This window comes from Betta splendens, chromosome 9 (assembly GCF_900634795.4).
Source record: "Betta splendens chromosome 9, fBetSpl5.4, whole genome shotgun sequence".
NCBI classification, from domain to species: Eukaryota; Metazoa; Chordata; class Actinopteri; order Anabantiformes; family Osphronemidae; genus Betta; species Betta splendens.
This window is the reverse complement of record NC_040889.2, coordinates 24,638,520-24,656,975: the sequence shown is the minus strand read 5'-3', so window position 1 is coordinate 24,656,975 and position 18,456 is coordinate 24,638,520. Positions and strand designations below refer to the sequence as shown.

The following is an 18,456-nucleotide window of genomic DNA, read 5'->3' as shown; positions in this document are numbered from 1 at the left end:
CTTCCAGGAGATTACCCTGCATGCACCTCTTCCATCAGGCATGTGTGGACCAGTGGTTGGCTACCAGCAGGAAATGCCCCATCTGCAGAGTGGACATTGAAACCCAGCTGACCCCCGACAGTTGATGGCTCATGACGACTCCCGCAGCTTCGGATCTGGTCTTGTTAAGTCTCCATCGCCTCCCCTCTGGGGGTGGGGGGGCGGAGCTCTGCCAAACACCCCTTCTTCCCCTCTGCACCTTCTGAGTCAGCTGCGGTGAGGGGGGGGGGGTCAACAAAGCACACTCACCTACAACACTGAGGGATGGGGGTTGACGCACAGACGGGTGGACTGGACGTTGGGCGTGTGCACTTATGCTGGACGTGAACGGTAGGAGTAGACACATGTGGACAGATGTGCTGAGGTTTTACACGATTCTGTCAGATTGTGTACCTTACGTACATGTCTCCATGCAGCCACTGAGGAGAGCGGACTCTGACTACCAACCTCCCCAGCTCAGTGCGGTGTATTAAGGTCATTTCTCTGCCACTATATCTAAACCCTTTCCCCATAGGCCTGTGAAAAATCCTTTAAGCTGCACTCTGCCCAAGCCCTCAGCACATCTGTACAGAACATTATCAAATGATTAGCATGAGGTTGTTTGGTGTGAACTCTTGTAGCTGAACGCTTGTGGTGTAATGGAGTATAGTACTGACTAAGTATTTACAGAGTAACAGTGTTGTGTAGCAAAGCAAAAAGCCTTTTGAAAAACGTGTTTGTGAAAAATAAACCTGCAGAGACGGCGAATACAGCTCTACCAGTCAGAATATTCAGTGTGTTTAATCGTAGGCAGCGAGAGGGAAGAGCTAGTCGTGTAAAAAAAAATAAAAGGCCAAAAAAACATCCCTCTTCCTTGTGTAACCTGGTTTTGGATTTACAGTTAGTAGACGCCATCAGAGTTGATGCTGAACCCGCTAATTGCCGGCATGGCTTCCAGTGATCTGTGTAGTGTCGTAGTCGGGCCTCTTTAACCCAGAGCAGAGGCTCCAGATGTGCATGCTGCTGTATGGCAGGCTTGGGCTGTGTCGTTAACATTGTGGAGCAGTAGAAGCAGGGACTGTGTCTGTGCATGTGAACCGTATACTATGACTCTGATGATGCCGCTCATTCATAGAGGAGGACAAGAATGCACCCCCCCCCTCCCCCACCCACTCATCCCGAGGAGACCAAAGTTGCCCTTAGACACCGATCTGAGACAAATGTAGCGTCTCTCTCTCCCGACTTGTCGCGATTGGGATTCAAAGAGCTGCCGGCGGATCCGTGTCTAACGGCAACTCGCTCATGGTGACGATCATGAGGGGCCGGCATGGGCTTGTGGAGTCTTGCCATCAGAGTGAAGACATTCTGACATTACCTATTACCAGAACCTTATTGCCTATCGAACAAGCACATGTGATTTATATATACAGTGAATCGCCTCCGTTGTGTATCGGCTCCGTTTCATTTCAATCTGAGTTGCTCCCACTGTTTGATTAAAAAGACTGTGTCTGGTGTTACAGGGAAAATACCAACAAATAGTTTGCCTGTGATCTGTGCTAGAATGTGTACGAGCGTCCCCTCCCCCCTCTCCCCATGGTAGTAGTGTATGGTATTGCTAGAACTGTGATACATTCAGTGATAGAAGCCGTTTTCTCTTTATCATGCATGAACCATGTTGGCGTAGTTCACTTGAAGGAGGGTGAAAGGGAGAAAAAGCCATCCATTTGAAAAATACCAAACAATTCTTCTTAACATTAATTTTATTTCGATTGTCTTTTTCTTCCATTTGTTTTTCTTTTCTTACTTGTGTTTTTCTTTTTGTTCGTTTTTTGCTCACATGCCAATCTGGACATGGTACTAATATGCCGAGTCCTTGTCCATTTTAACCATAGTGAAGAAAACGCTGCAATGCTGCAAAAACATATTTATTGTTGTTACAATGTAGCTTGTGTTTTGTAAATGCACTATAATATGGAGTTGCCTGATTTTCGGTTTGGTGGCGTGGGTTCTTCTTGTCCTAGATTTTGTGTTTCTTATCAGTTCCGAGTATTTTCATGCTTCCTTGTGTATTAATGGAGGATAACTTGACTGTTTGTGTTGCATTTTTTTTTCTTTATGTATGAAACCTCCATCCAAAAAACTACAGATGGATGAAAATGGAGGTTTTGCTAGTTCACATAGAATGCTGTGATTAAAGATGCCTTAAGTATTTAACAATCATTATTTATTACTAACTGTAGCTAGCTAGCTATCGTGGTGGAATATTTAATGTCTCTATCTCATAACTTTGCAATTTAATCAATATATTTATTTAAAATAACACAAAATATAAAAAAAAGAATACCTCATTATGCATTGGTCGGTGGGGATGCTTTTGCATGCAGTCTGTGTTTTCTTTTTCAAAGGAGGAAAAAAAAAGAATCTCGTTGAGAAACTGACTGGTGGTGTCTCCCAACACGTTTTCTAGCCAGCATGGTGCTGTTGATCTGGATTACATTCCATTCATTTCATCTCCTGATTTGCTTTCTTTCATCGCCCCTGCTTTGCTGTGCAGCAGGCGACGGGGGCACGTTCCTCTTTTGTCTTAGTGCGGCGCCGCATTGATCTCACGTTTGATGTACGATACTGCTTCGCTTTGCCGCATTCATTCGCACTTGATTTTCAGATGTTGCGCTTTTTTTGCTTTGATTCCGTTCTTGACTGTATTCATGACACTCATCATATCTCGATCGCAGCCTAGTGCTTATTGTTTTAGGACCCACTCAAACTGTATTATTTGTCTCTGTGTATTGCTGGCAGTTGCTTTGTGTGGGATGTTGGGAAGTATCTAACATGCTAACTTGAGCCATTCATCTTATTGAGCAAATTTTCTGGTGTACTGTGGTTATACAATATAGATAGCGTGTGTTACACCTGGGTATAATAAGCTAATTGCGTTTTCGGTGTGCATTTCTTATTAACACTATACTAATCCTGCAAATGACTATAACATGTATCTGATTGGACTGAAGCAGGCTAGTCTTACTATTAATACTCTTTCATTTCGTGCTCTCACTGGCCTTACCCTATGCCCTCCACAGTGTACCCCATTACTCCAGAGCGAACTGGACAGTAGCCATAGTATTAACTCAAGCTGATGAACCGGAATGAACAGTAGAAGTTAAAGCACAAGCTTTTTAATGCATGTCCTTCTCAGGTTTTCCTATGTGTATGTGGGAGTAGCTCTGTAGATGTGTTTAATATGATGCTGTACCTTCTTGAATATTTCAGATGTTTCTTTGCTGCTGAAAAAATGTTGATTATTAACCTGCCAGTGAAAAAGGGAAGTGGCCATCTTTGTACAACACACTGCTGTTTTGCTGTAACCGCGCAATGTTTTATGATCTTGAGTATTTTATAGAAAAGTAGAAGTATGTATCAATAATATGAAAGCAATAGCTAAATCATAATGAAGAATAACATGATCAGTGAATATTGTGGAAAATCTTTAGATTCACTCTGGGTGGATTTTGTACTGTATTTATTACTAATGATGATGCAAAAAGTTGCATAGCTTAACCCAAACTGTTCTGTCTCTTTTTTATTTATTGTCTTGTATATGATCTTTTTGTATGTGTTTTTCAATAAACTGCCTAAAATGCTGACAACTAGAACTCTAAGTTTGTTTTTTTCCTGCATCGCTAGATCAGCATTGGTACATTAGTCAACATTTCCAACCACATATACTGGCACAGATCTAATGATGTGAAATGTGCTGTGATACTGGGGTGAGGTTCAACTCATTATTATAACACACTGCTTAAAACCTCACATCGCTGTCACGTAGAGGCCTGAGGTTTAAACAATACAAAACAAACCACTCATAAATTAAGAAAAAACTCCCCAAAAAATCTGTAATCAAGTCTTTCAATTTGAATAGAAAGACGTTTTATCATGGCTTGTTCTGACCCTAAATACATGGCACAAATTTAACAACACTGCTGTTGTTGTTTGAATGCTGACATAATGTCCACAAAGCTTGTCTAGTGCTTGAACAGCATCTTTAAACTGTTGCTAAGAGACATCCCCACCCCTCCTCTCTCGTCCTAATAACTGGGGTAGAGCACGCGCTGAATCTGCCCGTCGGCCTTGCGGTGGTCCAGCCACTTGCCGCACTTGAAGATGGTTGTGACCGAGTTGGCCGTGTTGGTCACCTCCACGCACTCCAAAAACCAGCCCACGTTGGAGCCGCTGTTGTCGTGCTCCACTTTGAGCCGCAGCAGCTCCCCGAGGTCCAGCATCTCCAGGACGAAGCGGTCCGTTCGGCCCCTCTCGAAGAGGTTGCGGAACTTGTGGCGCAGGTGCCGCTTGCCCGAGTCACCGTTCACACCGTAGAGGGTGGTGAAGACGTTGGCGTCCGTGCCGGCGGACTTGAAGTCCCCCGTGATGACTATGATTTCGTACTTCACAGGAACCAGGTTGCGGACTTTGCTTGCGAAGCTCTCGATGGACTTATAGCACTCGAACGTCAGGAACTGGTCTTTTTTGGCTGCTAAGGGGATCTGCGCGTCACAGTGGAAGAAATACCTGGAGAGGAGACACAGCAGCACTATCAGCTTAGTGTTTTCTATACCATCGAACGCTGTAAATGAGCATGAGCGACTCTTACTTGTTTCCCAGCTCCTTTTCTGTTACCTCCACCTCTAAAACGTGCCAGAAGGCCTCATTCTTGACTTTTTTGCCATCTTTCGTGATGTGGCCGAGGCAGATGCCAGCGATCTCCCCCACGTGCTTAGATGAAAACTCAAACGTGTCAGTGGCGCCGCTGTGGAAAGGTCGAAATAAGTTCTATTAGCAACAACGTTTTTCAAGGCGTCTCACGGGACGAGCTCTGCTGAGAGTTGGGACGTGGTGAACAGAGAGAGTGAAGATAAAAGAAGGTAGAGTACAAAAGACGCAGGAGGGAGATTATGTAAGGCCACAGTTTCAGCGTGAGACCGAGCATCTAGACTCCCTCTGCAGACCTACCACAGGAACTTCTTCTTCTTATTTTCCAGGACAAACTCCTTGGAACGTGCTTTCCTTCCTTCTAACACGATCCAGGCATTTTCGGTGGTGGAGGCGTCGTCTGTGTTAGCAGTTGTTGTGGCAATTTCATATTCTGGGACAATGCAGAGAGACAGTTGCACTATAATCACTTCACATCTGCCAAATGGATGTAATTAGCTGAAAGCCATTCATCTCTGACAATTAGATAGCTTGTAATTAGGCCCACAGCGTTCCATTTTTACTAACTGGTTTTGTCACTGAGGTCTATGGAGTCGTTATTGGCACAGGCCAGCTCCCTTATAATCTGCCCGTCGTCTTCATTTTAGCCAACCACCGGTCACAGGGGAACCGGAAGTTCTGATCCATGGCCTCATCTTTCACGTCTATGTACTCCAGGTGCCAACCAGGAGCAGGGCCTGTTAACAGCAAGTGGTGTTTGCTTTGAATCTGTCTCACCATTTAACAATTTAAAACTTGAATTTGAAGAATTTTAATCTCGGTTCAGTTGTTATGGATCTACTTTCTCTCCCTCTCCTCACCTTTGTTATCATGCCACACTCGGACCTTGGACAGTTTGCCCAGACTGAGCACGTCTGGAAATCTGAACACATCCTTCGTTTTACGCTCAAACTTGTTCCTGTTGGTGCTCTCCTTCAGGTGCAGCGTCCCAGTGTCTCCGTACTCCCCGAACACGATCACAAACACGTTGGCATCGGTCCCGCCACCTAAAATAGTAGAAAAACGAAATGGCATCACCAGGTTTTGTATTTGTAAGTGAACATTATAATGAAAGAAGCAGTTCCAATGTGTAAAAGTCATAAACCAAAGCCACACGACTCACCTCCAACATCACTGGTCTGGACTTGGATGATGTAGGATGTTCTCTCCACCATCTCCTCCTCATCCACCATGGCTGCCAGCTCACACACCTTGGTCCTCTTTGGCCCTTTGGTCTTTGACAGCCAGTTCTCATAGGTAAACATGTATGTATCCTCTGTTGTCAGGTTGCGCATCACGATCTGAAAGTATTTAAGACACATTTCTGGTCAAATTCTTCATGTTGATAAATGTTACATTGACAGCAGGCGTCTTTGCATTACATTGTCGAGGAACCAGTCGGGGCGACTACCGCGGCCGTCGATCCGAACTCGGATCTTTTTGAGAGGAGCGATATCATCTATTTCCAGGGTGAATGTGTCCTCTTGGCCTCTTTCAAACCTAAATGGACACAATGTACTGTGCAATAAGCTATGTTGTAAAAGCAACCGAACATAGAATTGTTAAGTGCATTTTGAAAATATGCTTATTAGCTTCTTTGTCTCATGACTCATGAATGTACCTGTTCCTATAATTAAAACTGCATATAAATGGTCTGACCTATCCTCATTTTTAGGTAGCAGCATTTCCTCTGTGCTCCCATTGGCCCCGAACACAGTGAGGAAGATGTTGGTGTCAGTCCCTGCATACTGGGTGTCACCCGTGACGACTGTGGCTGAATAAACAACCTGCATTATAATTCATAACACAGACATAAAAGAGACAAATTCAGCGTCTCAAACACGAACCGAATGTTTTCCAAGATCTCATACTGAAGGCGCAGTGACTCACTTTGCGGGTAATGTTGATCGTGCTGGAGTCTAATACATTGAACAGTCTGGCAGTCAGACCATCTCCCCTGTCTTTCGCCAGCCAGCACTTACATGGAAAGATGTACTTGATACCTTTGGTTGGCACGGCAACCGACAGCTCATCCACCAACCAGCAACTCTCTGGTGTGACACCGTTATGCCCGAGCTGAGGAAGAGGCGAAGAGAGGAGAGAGGGGGAGACAGGAAGGGAGAATGAAACATGATTAATTGTGTGTTTTAGTTTGATCAGTCAGAGGCCAGTGCCAAAATTAATTGCTGCTGAACTATACTGGTTTGGTTTAAATTTTCAACACTGGTGTATCTGAGTAGGCAGCAGGAAGCAGACAGCCTCACAGATTTAGCTACAGAGACAGTCCCAGATTCTCACTTCCACCCTCTTGATCTCTCCTACGTCAGTTCCATAACACACAAAGTGGTCCATGCTGCCGGCAAAGAAGGATTTCTTTCCCTCCGGCAGATCCAGCCACAGCCGGTCTGTCTCGACGTCATTAGGGCCGAGGATAATCACGTAGACCCTGGCTGTAGTGCTGGCATCGCGGTCCATCCCCGTGGTCAGGGTGAAGTGATAGGGAATGACTGGGCGAGAGGGAGCAATTGGCTGTACTCACGTTACGGACCTCACAAATGTGTTGAACGTGCTTGTGAGAGAGCGAAGTGGTTTAGTGGACTTACTGGGACCCTCCTCCACCACTGCCACCTTTTTCTTCTTTTTCTTCTTGTTGGCGTTTTTGTCCAGCCCCTGCTTGGCCTGAGCAATCTTCTTAGAATATGGATCAGTGTTTCTGTCACCTTCATACCCCTAAATAGGACACGTGACAATAATCAACAGGTTTCTGCAGCATCACGATCCACACAAAAATGACTATGAATAAGTGTGCTGAGGTCTAGACTGTGAATCAGTGTCTGAGTCTTTATAAATGTGCTTTTTAAGAATTAAATGAGAAAAAACCTTGACATAGAAGGTCCTCTCAATACGTTTATCCTCCCTCTTCTTTGACAGCCAGCGTTCACACAGAAACATATACACCTCTTCTGTTTCCACATCCAGCACCTCCACCTGGTCCAGGTACCAATCCGCTCCGATCATTGAGTTGTCATGACGGATGTATATTTTAAACACTTGTCCCAGATCCACAGCCTCGATAGAGAACTTGTCCACCTGAGGGGCGGAGACAGTGAATCACAGGTTCAAAGTTATACACAGCAGCAGGAATCTGACATGGTGTGTTACACCTTTGCCCACATACTGATCCTCTCTCAAACTTGTTCTTGCTGTTCTCAGATTTGGCAAGTTTGCGCTCCCCTGTGTCTCCCAGGTCTCCGTAGATAGTTAGAAAAACATTGGCATCAGTTCCTGCCCTGTGCATGTCACCCGTCCTGACAGACACTGTGTACGTGTGAGCTGCGGAAATAAAATGAAACAGAGGAAAGTATTAACTGAAGTACAAGTATCTTAAAATAGCATTTCAGTAAGTGCACCTATAAAGCATCCCAGCACTAAAAATCAGGGCAATCAGTCGTACTTTCCAGAGCATCCTCCACTTCTGTCTCAGTGGTCTTCAGCGTCCCATCCCTGAGAAGCTTCTGTGTGATGATGTCTGAGGGGACGAGCTCCCGCACCGTCTCCCCATCATCTTCAGACTTAGCCAGCCAGCGCTCACATGGGAAAATGGTCGTCTCAGAACCCTGCCATTAAAACATTAATTATTCAAATTATTACTGAATTATGAATGTGTTGATCATTAAATTACACCATGTACAGTATAAGGACTTGCTTACACTTAATGATGCTCTTATCTACTCAGGTGTAATCTTAAGCCTTTTTATACCTTCCCTTTCCGGAGCTGTCGCCTGATCTCTACTCTGTCGAGGTGCCACCCTGGGTTGATGCCCCTGTTGTCGTGTCCGATCCGGATCTTCTCTATAATGTCACCCACGTCCTCCAACTGGGTGAAAGAGAGACCAGTCTCTACAAGGCCGGAGCCAGCGTCTTAGAGGATCTACAGGCAAAGTGCACACTCCACCTCCACAATGAACATGTCCTCAGCTCCTCTCTCAAAGTACAGCCGCCGCTCTCGCTTGTTGACACACAGGTGCTTCTGCAGGGTACACACTCCCTTCTGTCCATACAGGGTCACAAACACGTCAGCGTCCGTTCCCGCGGCAAACACGTCGCTGGTGAATATCTTGATCTCATAAGGCACAACTGAAAAATTATAAAACATCACAGGTGACATAAAAGCTACAAATAATCTGACAAACTGTGTTTTGGATTTAATTAGAGGAGGAAAAAAAACCTTTTGGCTCTTAAGGTTGTCCAACAACACAAGATAAGTAGTACTTGCGATATGGCCAGCAGTAAGTTTATCATTCATCATATTATATGATTAAAAACCCAGTGTAGCACAAGGCATTAGTAAAATCAAACCTTACAGTAAAAAAACATCCCCATGGATGATGTGCTGTGGCCTCTTTCATGTCTAAGTCAGTACTGTGAGTGGCCTCCTGACGTTTAAAAGCACAGCCCCACAGTAACAGCTCTCACAAGCACCATTCTCCACATACAGTAAAGGCCCTTAAAGGCATATTACTGCCAACGCTGCTCCGCTTCCAGCACAGTAAAATTAGCATAAAGCTTCATTCACTGCATTGCTGATCTCACTAATGGAGTGCTCCTTCCACAGCGGTTCACTCACATGGGGTGTAGAACTCAGTTTGTAGATCAGCGGGATAGAGGTCCCTCATAGTTGCACCATCGTCCTCTCCTTTATCCAACCACCGGCCACACGGGAAGCAGAGTCTCTGACCCTGTGACGGAGCGTCGATCTTCACCCAGTCTAAAAACCAACCAGACGAAGGACCTGACAATGGAAAGAGTCATGGTTTGAATTATTGTACCACTTTAAATAGAAGCTGCTCCACGAAGCCTTTCATGTCACACCTGAGTTGTCGTGGCCAATTCGTATCTTCTCCAGGTCGCCCAAGTCGACCGCCTCCACGGTGAACTCATTGATCATCCCCTGTTCAAACTTGTTCTTGTAATGTTTACAAGCCTTTAGGTTGATGACGCCTGTGAGTGACACGGATATTCAATAAAAATAGTTAGCCAGTAACAGTAGCATGAGGCTGCCACAGTGAAGCCGTTACGTAGGTGAGGTAGTTTCTAACCCGTGTCGTCATTTTCTCCAAACAGGATCGCAAAGACATTGGCATCAGTTCCAGCGTGCTTCTTTTCTCCGGTTTTTACCTTAATAGTGTATGTAGTGGACATGGCTGAAAGACAAATTAATTAGTGAAGATAAAATTATCTCATCTTCATAATAGTGCAAGTCATTTTTTTGGATCGTCCACTCCTTTCACCACCACTTATATAAATACTTATATAAAAACGCAGCTTCACTAAGACATGAGGCAGTTTTAAAGCCGTGTTACATTTCTGCTCCAGCCCCAGAGTGGGGCCGCCCCCCTCGTCGTCCTCATCCTTCCTCATGAAGGCCTCGTCCACAGGCACCAGCTCTCTCGCTATCTGCCCGTCGTCTTCATCCACTGCCAGCCAGCGGGTGCAAGGGAAATAATACCTGCAGGCCCAAGAAAAGCCTCTGAGCAGCGGTTTCACACCAGTGTCATTTCTTTGAGGGGAACAGAGGAGAGAAACCTTGTATGTGGGTTGCACCTACGTTGTATCATCCTTTGTGTCCACTATCTCAACGCGATCTAGATACCAGGATGAATGAGAGTGACTGTTGTCATGACGGATTCGTAGCTTTTTCAGAGGACCCAGATCAATAGCTGTCACAATGAACACGTCCTCCTGCAAAACACAGCAAGCAGTGATACCAACACTTCACAGTTGAAGTGAGGACAGTTAATGCAGAGGTTTATGTTATTTCATCAGTCCACTCTTTCCTTGTTTATCAGAAACAACATCTGGGGTTGTTTTTCTAAGTAGTACTTCTCCCTGACAGGCTATTGTTCCTCATCCTCATTATCTGTGGACAGGTGTTTTAAGCCCCTCAGAACAACGTGTGTTGTTGAATGAATAATTCACAGGTTGGTTTTAAGCAATGAGTAAAAGTAGGACGGGTTCAGTGCTACAGAGGGCTCCTTAGTGCTGCTCTTGGTCACAGCTGGCTTGCCTGCAGAGCCGTTTGTAATCCTACCAGAATACACTCCCACCCACACCTCAGCGCAAGGCTCATGTTGCGTGGAAGTGGTTGAGACTTTGACTAACTGCTGGTTAATATTCAGCAACAGCTCCTTCCAGAGAAGAGGATAAAACCGAACAGACCAAATTTATGTTTTGCTTGTTTTTTGCTATAGGCTCCAACATGCACAGCTTTGCTCGTGCAGGCTTTTAAAACCCAGTTCCCTTCCTCCGCCAGGCAGATTTTAGCGGCCAGTCGTCATCTCCTTGTTTCACCCATCATACCTGGCCGCGCTCAAATTTGTTGAGGTTGTCGGAGTTACTCAGGAGCCGCTCTCCAGTGTCTCCGTTTTCCCCATAAATATTAACGAAGACCTTGGCGTCGGTCCCAGCTCCAAGCATGTCACCAGTGAAGACGCACACTTCATATGTGTTGACTGTCAAGACAATAGAAAGCATGAAGCCCTGTATGCGGGTCAGCGAACATAAAGGATTCTGCCCAGCTGTACTGACCTTCCAGCTCCTCCGCGTTCTCAGGCAGCAGCTCCACCACCAGCTCTCCATCCTCCTCTCCCTTGGCCAGCCAGCGGGAACAGGGAAAGTGGTAAGTCAGGACCACTTCCCGCATCTCCTCTCCTTCCTCATCCTCATCTTCCTCGTCCTTCTTCTTCTTCTTTTTCTTCTTCTTGTCTTCCTTTTTCTTTTCCTTCGGCACCAACGCCAGAATTAGGTGCTTGACGTCGACTGTCTCCAGAAACCAGCCAGAGCCAATCCCCGAGTCGTCGTGGCCGATGCGGATCTTGAAGACAGTACCCACATCTCTGCCCTCCACCTAGAGAGCAGTGGCAATACTTTACCCACAGGTAACATTTGAGCATTTAAAAAGGCACTAGATTTTACAAACAAAATGCATTAAATACAAGCTTTGATACCTTGAATATATCTGTGGTGTTCCGCTCAAAACTGTTGGATCTGCTCTTGAGCGTGATCATCTCTGTCTTGCCCTTGTCCCCATAGATCTGGATGAATACGTTGGCATTGGTGCCAGCAAATGTTACATCCCCGGTGACTATTGTTATTTCATAGTTAATCACTGAAAAATAAAGATGAAACTCTGTGGTAGGAATTACATACAGCACATATGTCAGTGGAGATTCTCCGTCATACAGGTGAAAAAAAAATCTTTTTCAGTCAGACTGAAGAAGCCACCTGGATTGGTGGTGAAACGTTTCTATTGAAAACAAGAAATCCAGCTGACATGACTCAACCTTCAGAACATACCACATATGTGTACATGTCTTACAATAACACACAAACATTTCTTGAGAAAATGAGACGGAATCTATATTTGTTTAGCAGTTATATACCCTACGTAGAGTGTTAATGCGATTGTACCTACATTTTTCCATGTCCAGGATCTCGCTTGGATAAATCTCCAGTTCTGTTTTGCCATCTGCTTCATCCTCACACAGCCAGCGGTGACTGGGGAACATGTAGCGCTGTCCATGGACCGGAACCATAATCTGAACGCTGTCCAAGAACCAGCCAGCACGCATGCCCTCGTTGGTGTGGCCGATCATAAGACGGTTTATCTGAAAAAAAGGGGAACAATCAACTTATTATATCAATTTTCTGTACAATAAACTAATATTTATCGTGTGGTTTATATTTTAGCACAACACTCCATAAGAACCTATGAGAAAAATGCCTTCACCAGAGTAAATCTAAACATCTCACAGTATTAAAATTAAGTAGGAGAAATAAAGAAAGAGAAAGTAGTAGTAGAAAGAAAGTTTCTACCCTGACCTGGCCAATATCAAGCGTTTCCAATTTGAAGATGTCGATGCGGCCTGTCTCAAAGTAGTTTCCAAGATTGTTGGTGGAGACCACCAGCATCATTTTCCCAGTGTCCCCTTTGTCTCCGTAGAGCTTGACGAACACGTTGGAGTCTGAGCTGCCACCAGGGATGTCGCCCGTCTTCACCGCGATGAGATAATCCACATCTGATGCACGGAAGAAAACCTGGGTGTTAGAATCCAACAGCACAGGCCGACCCGTAAATATCAAAATAAATGAGTGTGGCACCTACTGTAAAGACGCTGCCCATCTGAGAACGGCACCAGCTCTCTGACAATCTGTCCATCATCCTCATTGCGGTCAAGCCACCTGCAAAATACATGCGATCATCAAAATGTATCACACCACATGATACATCTATGGTTGAAACAGCTGCACATATGTCTTTTTTAATATCACACTGAGGCAAATGCACCTGTTGCAGGGAAACTCCACAGCCTGGGTCTCAGCTTGGCCCTCCTCTCTTACAACCACTTTGTCGAGGAACCAGCCACAGCCTCCACCTTTGCCATCATGTCCAATCCTCACCCGGCGGATCTGCCCAATGGCCACTGCCTCCACTATGAACTCATCCAACTGGAAAGAGAAGTCACATTTTAATGTCTGCTTAACAGAAATAGTATTTGCTGTACACACACACACACACACACACACACACACACACACACACACACCACAACATATCCTTTAATTAGCAGCCTTCTCACTGTCATCCACGGGTCCTTGATTGACAGAGAGGACCGAGTCTGCAGATTTTTTTTCTTAGATTTCGTTAAGCTCTGTGAAAAGCAGCAGTGCGACAAATGTACCCACATTTCCCTTCTCAAATTTGTTGACGTTGTTTTTACAGTTGATCAGCTGCCGATCTCCAGTGTCCCCCTGGCTGCCAATCAGATTAAGGAAAACCGAGGCATCTGTTCCGCTGCCGCTGACAGTCCCCGTGCAAACTGTTATTCTGTATTTGACAACTGCAGAATGGAAGCACACATTTGGGTTTCACGTTTCCTCTCTATATTTGGAAAGCACTTATTCTCCATACAGGTATGTACAGTACAGTACGTACTAGGCAGGGACTCAGCGATTAGGTCTCCAGTAGCAGGAAGCTCCCTCACAACTTCATTATCATCCTCACTAATGTCCAGCCAGCGCTCACAAGGAAATGTATACTTTTCCTTTGTTAATGTTTTCATTAGAGTCGCCTTAATATAGAAATACAAAAAATGTCAGAATAGACGTTCCGTATGAACAGGAGTGCTTATTAACCTGTTTTCACCTTGCTGAGATGCCATCCTGCAAATGAACTTCTCTTCTCATGCCAGATTCGAAGTTTGGTCAGTTTTCCTAAGTCAGGCAGCTCAACCTGTGAGATCAAATTAAGAAACACATTACTTTGACACTCATTTACAGACTCGGTAATTGTGTGTCAATGGATTATGGGGAGCTTACGATAAACTTGTCCACCTGTCCCTGTTCAAAATTGTCCGTCTTGTTGTCCAGTTTGATTTCGTCGGACTTGCCCTTCTCTCCATAAACCTGGAAGGAGACGTCTGCATCGGTTCCTGCACTGGGCAAGTCTGACGTCCAGATCCACAAAGACCAAGGGTGCTCTGAGGAGGATCAAAACCACCTGCTTAACCCATCCCATTGTGTGGTACAAATGTATGTAGACATGGAAATTAGGATAATGCATGCATTATTTTGTCCAGTCGAGCTTTGCGCAGCACATGGAGATCCTGGATTTCATTTTACAAGCATTAGGGAAAATAGCACATTAAAATTAGAAAGCAATGTGAAGGGCTGCCTGCTGAGTCATTATGCAAATGTGAGGAGTTTTGCATGTTTTGGTTTGAGTGTTGCAGGTGAAAGCATTGAGTGCTGCTGCTGACCAACCATAATTACTGACTTACTCTTCTGCCTCTTCTGCCTGAGTGAGACCATCTCATACAGCTCTCTCTCTATCAGTCCGTCTCCCTCTTTGTCATCCAGCCACTTGCTGCATGGAAACGTCTGCTCTATCCCTGTGAACGGACAGTACACCACAACCTGCGAAAAAAAAACATGGATTCAGCTGAGTGCATACACAGCAGCACAGCATACCAGACTAGTGTTCAATAACGCATAATCACACCTTCTCACAGAACCAACCGGCGCTGACCCCGTCGTTGTCATGTCCAATGGTGACTCTGCTGAGGGGACTGAGGAGTGCAGCAATCTCAACGTTAAAAATGTCCGTGCGGTCCCGCTCAAAGTGCCCTCCTTCCAAAAACACCTGAAACATTCTGGTGGTAAGTTACATCACGCTTGGCCTTGGGCTTTATGCGATTTGTCTCCAACAAATACAAACTCATTATTACTGCTGCAGTCATTATTTGAATTTGATTTCCCTTTTGAAATATCTCCTTATTACCTTGCCACTGTTCTTTATGCCTTTGGAGCCGTGCATCACAATGTGGATCTTGGAGTTGGTCCCAGCACCTCGGATGTTCCCTGTCACAATCTGGACGTTGTACACAATACCTACCGGGTACAGTTACATGTCAGGCTACCGGAGGCTCTGCCAGAGGGCCACTATGGTTCAGAGCCTTGAGCAACCAGATCAGCTACATCCAGGCACTGCTAGTCAATCCCGAGAGTTACCCATCATACAACGGGCCTCTGACAAGCTGGACAGATGTTAGTGGACCACTAAAACAAATCATTTGGTCAAACAGCAACATAATAAATGGTATTCCTGTGGGGGAAATTATAGATAACATTTCTGTAATGTTATGTATGTGAGTTTTTCCTCACCTGTGGGCTGACTGGCCCCTACCAGAATATCCCTCTGGATCTTCCCATCATCCTCATCAATGGCAAACCAACGACTGATGGGAAATTCATACACAACTTTGTTTCCCAGATCGTCCACAATCACCTTGATCCGAAGGAAAAAATAAAAAATAAGAGCATGATCTGTGCTGAAAGAGAACATGGTGGTGCTGATGTCAGTAAACCTGGTCAAACTCATGACTGGAATGCAGAGACAGACCAGCGACATGAGGGCTTTCTTTCATTACCACACGTGAAATACAAACAGGATATAATTCTTTAATGCTGTGACTGCTGATCTTTAGTGTCAGTCTGTGCTGCAGTAACCAACAAATCTACCGACCCGCCTGTTTGCTGTAAGCCAATCCTTTAATGGGGCCTGGTTTCCCTTTACACTGACGCTAGAATGACAGCGTGTATGCGATGTGTGTGCGTGCGTGAGGGGGTGCACGCGTGCATCTGAATTAACTCATCTCTCACTGTGCTCACTGTATGTGTGGAAGGAGCAGTGACACCAATCCCGCTTGAGAAGACCGAGAGGAAATAAGAGGCTCACATGTCTTAAGTACCTTAAGTAGAGTGACGTACAGTAGGAGGCTAAGAAAGAGTTCTGTTTCAAGATGAGGTAATCCAGAAAGAAAACGCTACACGTGATGTAAAAATCAGGTCTATGTGTTCACCTTGTCCACAAACCACCCTGCTGAGGAGCCTTTGTTGTTGTGCCCAATGGTGATCTTCCTAACTTTGCCCAAGTTTGGCGCGTCAATGGTGAACTTGTCCTCTGTGCCCTTCTCAAAGTTGTTCTTGTCACTGTCCAGACGCCTCTCACCTAAAATGAAACGATTGGCAGGTTTCATCAGCTCAACTAAAAGGAAGCAGCATCAGGAAAATTGACCATTTTACCACATCCACTGTAGGTGAGTAAACATGTGGAGCTGTTGGCGTACCAGAGTCTCCAGATTCCCCAAAGATGTTGATGAAGACGTCCGCGTCTGTTCCGCTGCCTTTCACATCCGCCGTGAAAACACTCACTACATATTTATTATCTGAAAAATAAGCACCACATCGTTAAAGGTTCAATTTAGCAAATAACCTGCCCAAAACTTTATCATATGCTGTACAACTGCCCTAAAATACAAAGGAATAACATGGCGGATTGTAAATTATTTAACTTTAATTTTAAGTGTACATACATTTGGGCATGTCCATGGGGTCCATGCTGCCCAGCAGGTCTCTGATATAAAGGCCGTCTCCCTCCTCCTTACTGAGCCAGTTGTTACAGGCAAAGTAAAACCTCATATGTGGCCTAATTACATCTGTCACCACCACCCGGTCCAGGAACCAGCTGGGGTTCATGCCAGTGTTGTCATGCTCGATCCTACAGCGACAGAAGAAGGAAATCTCAATAAATTAGTTTAACGCTCGTGCAAACCAAATCAGGGGAGAAAACAAATCTCCTCACATGTGACCGAAAGTAAACAATGTCTGCCCCTGAGGGCAGAAGACTGTTAATATTTGATCTGTGCTATTCGAAACAGCAGGAGGAAAATATCCAACATGAAACCAGAAATCCCGTCTGGATCAGAGATGAGGTGTACCTTATCTTTTTCAGCGGTCCCACATTGTGGGTTCTAATTCTGAACACGTCCGTTTTAGCCCTTTCGAAGGCTGTGCGACTCCTGAAATCAGGAGACGGTGAAGTTTTACAAGCCAGCTCATCACAATCACAACTTCAAAACAAAGACGGGCGAATCAAAAGGAAAACCAGCAGGAGCAAACAAACAAATCCCATCACGCAAAGGTTCATGCAAATCAGAATCACAGCGTCACTGAAATAAAAGTAATTACCTTTTCTCAGTGCTGTTGAACACAAAAAAACAGTAGGTTTTAGTGGAATGTAAAGAACATATCTATTCAAACATGGAGTCAGTCTGGGTTTGTAAAGTTCAGTGCAACAGTGACTTTGACATGGCGCTCCTGCATCTATTCTCTAATCATTCACACTATTGCACTATTGTGAAGCCGACCTACTTGCTGGCCAGGTGCATTTTGGGAGTATTGCCATAGTCTCCAAAGAACGTGACGAAGACGTTGGCGTCGGTGCCTGCTCCTCGTTCGTCCCCGGTGACGGTCACCACCTCATAGACTGGAGGAAGGAAACAGGCAGTAAAGCGTACGGTCCGATCACGGGCGACGCAAAGAACAAACGTCCAACAGAACGTCATCCCAGCCGCTTTTCGAGCAGATCACCTTTCTTTTTGTGATACTCGTCCTCGTAGTTCTCCACCTTTTCCGGCTCGTAGTTGCGGAGCTCGCTCTCATAGATCTCCACGTAGTTCTCCACCTTCTTCTTCTTGCCTTTCGTCTTCTTTCCGTCTTCGTCACTGTCTCCCTTCACTGAACTTTTCTTTTTCTTGTCCTTTTTCTTCTTTTTCCCTTCCTCCTCGTCCCCCGCCGCCTGTTCCTCCCCCTTCTTGGACTTTTTGTCTTCATCTTTGGATTTCTTCGCCTTCGACCCCATCCTGTCTTTGCCGGAGGACTTCTTAGAACCTTTCTTACTGGTTTCAATCACATCCGGCAGCCTTTCCTTCCTCTTTGTAGCCTTGGAGTTGTTGTTTTCTTCATCATCAGTATTGTGTGACTCATCACTTAGCTCATCCTCGCTCTCTTTACCTCTCTTCTTCTTCTTGTTTTCGACCTTTTCTTTCTTGCTTCTTTCTTTCTTGCTGCTCTTTACATTAGAACCCGATGTGTCCAAATGACCTCCTTCTTCATCGCTGTCTGACTTTTTCCGTTCTTCAGCATCCTCAGACTTGCCCACCTGCTTTCTTTTCCTCTTGGGCTTCGCTTCTTGATCCCCCGAGTCCTCGTCATCCACTTCTTTGGTTTCCTCCCCCACTCTCTGTTTCGTTTTTTTCTTTTTTGTGGGCATCTTTAATTTATTTACTACCT

The 18,456-nt window shown here is 45.2% G+C and overlaps 2 protein-coding genes across 3 annotated transcripts in view; one reads left to right on the top strand and one right to left on the bottom strand.

Annotated features, from left to right (window-relative positions):
- Positions 1-3,665, top strand: part of ark2cb (arkadia (RNF111) C-terminal like ring finger ubiquitin ligase 2Cb) — an 11,240-nt gene extending 7,575 nt beyond the window's left edge. For both annotated transcript variants that reach the window (XM_029160861.3, XM_029160862.3), the window contains one exon: positions 8-3,665. In XM_029160861.3, the coding sequence (XP_029016694.1) occupies positions 8-125 (118 nt within the window). In that variant the 3' untranslated portion in view covers positions 126-3,665. The remainder of the gene's footprint in view (positions 1-7) is intronic.
- Positions 3,283-18,456, bottom strand: loxhd1b (lipoxygenase homology PLAT domains 1b). Its single transcript, XM_055511448.1, is given in 43 exon segments — positions 3,283-4,584; positions 4,667-4,822; positions 5,026-5,158; positions 5,293-5,367; positions 5,370-5,462; positions 5,586-5,771; positions 5,888-6,065; positions 6,147-6,264; positions 6,424-6,551; positions 6,655-6,840; positions 7,063-7,271; positions 7,368-7,494; positions 7,645-7,854; positions 7,943-8,097; positions 8,219-8,381; positions 8,525-8,641; positions 8,720-8,901; positions 9,392-9,556; positions 9,637-9,765; positions 9,864-9,968; positions 10,128-10,273; positions 10,373-10,506; positions 11,125-11,276; positions 11,353-11,671; positions 11,772-11,932; positions 12,239-12,431; positions 12,646-12,842; positions 12,929-13,005; positions 13,112-13,272; positions 13,510-13,664; positions 13,760-13,895; positions 13,970-14,056; positions 14,143-14,303; positions 14,604-14,739; positions 14,825-14,965; positions 15,104-15,213; positions 15,487-15,610; positions 16,185-16,333; positions 16,452-16,550; positions 16,698-16,882; positions 17,103-17,183; positions 17,536-17,650; positions 17,755-18,456. Coding segments are annotated over 43 exon segments (7,197 nt in total). The 5' UTR covers positions 18,437-18,456; the 3' UTR covers positions 3,283-4,103.